The 4262-nt window shown below is 37.6% G+C and overlaps 1 protein-coding gene across 1 annotated transcript; it reads left to right on the forward strand.

Annotated features, from left to right (window-relative positions):
- Positions 1–1200: 1200 nt before the first annotated feature.
- On the forward strand, positions 1201–3175 carry MRPL53 (mitochondrial ribosomal protein L53; the record flags this gene model as incomplete). Its single annotated transcript, XM_010291883.1, has 2 exons — positions 1201–1313; positions 3048–3175. Coding segments are annotated over 2 exons (241 nt in total), but the record flags the coding sequence as incomplete, so codon positions are not given.
- Positions 3176–4262: the final 1087 nt, after the last annotated feature.

Here is a 4262-nt window from a genome sequence, read left to right on the forward strand (position 1 = left end):
GGAGCCCAGGGTTGGGGGGGGCGCGTTGCGGGCTCCTGAAGAGCGGCGCGGGGGGGGGAGGCCGCCCCAGCGGAAGATGCAAAACGAAGCCGTTAGAACTGCTGTCGCTGCAGGGCCCTGTGACTTGCTGTCACTGTGGCCAGCTAAAGTAAGAAGACATCCTGGAAGTAAATCATGAGGGAAATAGCAAGCATCTGTTGTTCTCTCTGGAGAAGAACCTCCTTTTCCCAAACTTCTGCATCTGCTGTACTTTAACTTGCATGATGTTTGTCTTTGGAGGCTTGCATTTATCAGCGCTTTGTAGCTCAGTCTAGGCAGAACCTTAGAATGAGAACGTTTCAGAATGAGAAGACACTGAGTTTGTCAAAAGGGCTCTGTTTATGGTAAGTGTTACCAGGATGCACACAGCGTTCATTCTGTGCTGATTTTTGGAAGATCTCAGTGCGTAAGCATAGACCTTTGCATGTAGGTATGTGCATTTAGCTTTACCAAACTACCCAGGGAGATGCCCCTCTCAGTTGCTGAGCCTATAGGTGAGGGTCTGTAACCACTAGTCCAAATGCTGGTAATGGGAGAGAGAGATACAACTGCTGTATCTTGGTAATTAACTGTTGGGGAAATCGAAGTAATTACACTTCTTGAGTGATATAAATTCTGCACCAAGCAATTGTAAAATGTCATTCTGCAATAGCTTTACAGACGCATCTACTTTTGAAAAGAACTTAGTAACCCAACTTAATTTATAATGTCTTTAAGCCACCAGAATGTCAAGTGGCTGTCATGCATTTCAGAAATCTACAGGAGACCGATGATGTTAAATAAATAAATGCTGTCTCAAACCCAAACAATAAAACATTGGCAAGCAAGCGGTGTATAAAGAAAAGTGAAAATTATTTTGCTGATTTTTTTTTTCATTATTATTACTAACCCAGCTGAGAGAAGTGCAGAAAGTGCATACACTGAATTTTTGTGAAATTTTTTGGTATGCTTTTTACATGTTAGCATATACAGACTATCCATTTGGATTTTTAAGAGAGATTATATCATAAGAAGTACCTGTCTGAAATTATTAAATACAAATCCTGTTTTATTTAAAGTTTTGTTGCCAGAAACATCAAGATATTCAAATTAGTTTTAGAAATATACTTACTATAATTTCTATCTACAACATACTTAATATATTTTCAAATATATTTTCAGAAAATTTCTTGGATGCATAAACCATAAAAGAATCCAGGCCACTAATAGAAACTGTGAAGTGACTGCTGATGTGAGACATGATGGGTCTGAACCACTTGTAGATGTTATGTTTGGTAAGGAGCTCATTTTTAATCTTGGCAAAAAAAGACCTTCCAGGTTTGTGTTGTTATGATGTTACTGTCTGCTCTATGTTTGTGGGGTTTTTTTTGTTTTTTTTTTTTCTTACTGTGGTTACTGGGTTGGTTGGGTTTTTTTATTCTGGTCCATAGCTAGATGTTGGACAGCTGGGAGGAAAAAAAGAAGAGGGCAGTCACTAACAGCGTGATGTTTAGATAAATGTGTATGCGTCTTTGTACTACAGTTAGGTCCGGTGGATCTTAGATCAAAGACCTGACTTAACTTTAGGGTTGAGCGGTGACACTTTTGTGGTGACATACTTGTGTGACCTTGCAATTGGGTACCGTTCAGGGAAGTGAGTGTAGCTCTGTTTTGATGTAAGAATCTGTTCACTTTCTGTAATTTGTTTGTTATGTGTGGTGGAGGCATCTTGGCCTTGAGAACAGAAAGTTGAATACCTTTAGTTGTTTATGCAACTGAGTAACTTACTATGCAGTTTGAAGGAACTGCTCGTATGGGTAAGATCATACATATGCAGATGGACTTGCAGAATGAGGTCAACTGATGCACAACAAATTTCTTGGTTTCCTTTGAGGGTATAGTGAGCAGGCAGGGAATTGGTGGAAATTTCATCAGTTCTGGAAGCAGCCCAGATTGTAGTCTGTGAACAGATGGCTCTAATCTGCTTTTGTCCTTTTCTCTGGCTGCATCTTCCTTCCTGCTGTGCTGTAATGGACCAATATGCCAAGTAGCCCATTAAAGTTTTCATTATTATTGATTCTTGCTACCGCCTTTTCTTTAAACTTCCATGTATTTTGTGAATCAGTAGATATGTCAAGAGAATTGAATGTACTTCATTTTGCTTAGGAAAGTGTAGTTATTCCAGTGTTGACATTGCTTGTTTCTCCCTCCCCCATGCCTCTGTTTCCCATCCTTGTCTCTTGCTGTGATGTATTAAGACTTAAGCGGTAAAGCTTATTGTTTTTCACAGCGTAAAATCAAAACAATTTCTTTCACTAATGCCAAGAGCTACAACTCTGAATTCTTTGTTTTCTAAGAGCTATTATTTTTCCAGGTGAAGAGTCTGCAGCCCTTGTAGATGGCAAACATGGGGCTGGTACTTGGATGCATGGTATTGCATTATATGGGTTTCAGTATGGCTTTTGTATTTGCAAATCGTGCAAAAATAAATAATTAACTTAGGTACAATACTTAACTTTTACTGTCCCCTCCCTTTTTAAAAATAATTTATTTCAGAATTTTAGAAATCGGAGTGCTTGCTATTTTTTTTATATTATAACCACCAGATTGTCTAAACAAATTTGTTGTTTTGGCTAAAGAAGTAAGTTAAACGGACCATAGACAACATGCAGCTAAAATGCTGAGCCATGTGTGGAAATCATGCCTTCCAGTGCCTTCTGTGCCTTCTGTTAGATGACTTTGAGGGCATAATATGAGCCATTCTCATCAAACGTGTTCTTACTATAGGTTTATCTAGACAAATGTTTCAGATTTTTCCATAATGCAATACAGAAATGAAAATTACATGTGTATTGTGTGCAGTTTGATGTATTTGTTTGTTGCTGGTGCATAATCAGATTCCATACAATACTTTCTAATCAGACAAAGGTGAACAGGGTATTTGGATTTATCTATACAAAACAGAGCTGCACACTAAAGTAATTGTGACTTAGACTTTGTGACTTAATAATTTTTTTTCCCCTTTACAGCTGATGGAGAGCGATTGATAATGAAGGGAGCCAACTTGACGACAATAGAAATGTTAACAGCATTGGGGTCCAGGTGTAATGCAAAAGAGCTTAAGGAAGAACAGAAAAGCAAGAAGAAGAGTCCCTGAAGAAGAGAGAAACAACTGTGTTTCCATTTATGTGTAAAACATAAAAACAGTAGGCTTTTCTCCTATGCAACAAAACCTGAAAGAGAGAGATGGCCAAAACACTGCCCAGTTTAACATGCGGCAGAACAAAACATTTAAATGTTCCACCCCTTCACCTGAAGAAAAATATAGTGGATCAACAGATCTTCTAACACTAGTGGGTCAGAGTGGCTTAAGATGTGTGAATGCATCTTCCTAAGCAGCTGCCTCTGTCGTCTGCATGTTGGACTAATATCACATGTATTTGCATATAAATGTGAATAATGCACATTAGCTATTAAATTGATATTACAGTAAATATAGATCTCTGGACATTGTTTCCTACAAACTTTCCATACAGTGGAATGCAAAATATTATTAGAGTGGTTATTATTTTTGAAAACTATTAAATACAAAAATTTGAAGAAAAGTTTGAAAATGTTCATTATTGACTTAGCTAAGGGACAGCAAGTTGCAAATGCAGAGTGGATTTTGTAATACTGTGTTTATAATACATCTGTGGCTAAGTCTCAGCCATCTTCCTCTCTTTTTCAAGAAGTATGAAATTTGCTAAATGTAAATTTAGCTTAGAAATTAAAGTAACAAGGTATTGGGACTGTTAGCACACAGTAGAAGTAGCTAAGTTTAGCTCAAAGGGAAAGGTAAGTTAGTTTTTTGATAATTGGAGAAAAAGGCTATCCTTGAAGTTCGGTTTTGTAATATTTTTGTCACTTGCTTTTGGGAGATTTCATTAAATATTTTATAAAGATCAAAGGGAGAGCTTTATTTGGTGTTTATAGCTATGTGTCCAACCCTGTTACTTATTAAAGTAAGTGCTCAGGTGTCTCATCTGTATTGCAAAGCTCTGTGGGTTTGGGAGGGTTGATCTCTCCTCCAGCTGTGCAGATGAAGGTATCAACTACATGTGTATTTCATGTGCATTAGTTTTGTTCTACTTCAATTCATAATGAAAGTGTAATTCAAGTTCCAGTTCTGAGGACTGCAGGTGCAGTACTATTGAGAGGCATTAGTTCTACCTGTTTTTAATCAGATGCCTGACTTCTATAAA

This window comes from Phaethon lepturus, unplaced genomic scaffold (genome assembly GCF_000687285.1).
Source record: "Phaethon lepturus isolate BGI_N335 unplaced genomic scaffold, ASM68728v1 scaffold29827, whole genome shotgun sequence".
In the NCBI taxonomy this organism is placed as follows: Eukaryota; Metazoa; Chordata; class Aves; order Phaethontiformes; family Phaethontidae; genus Phaethon; species Phaethon lepturus.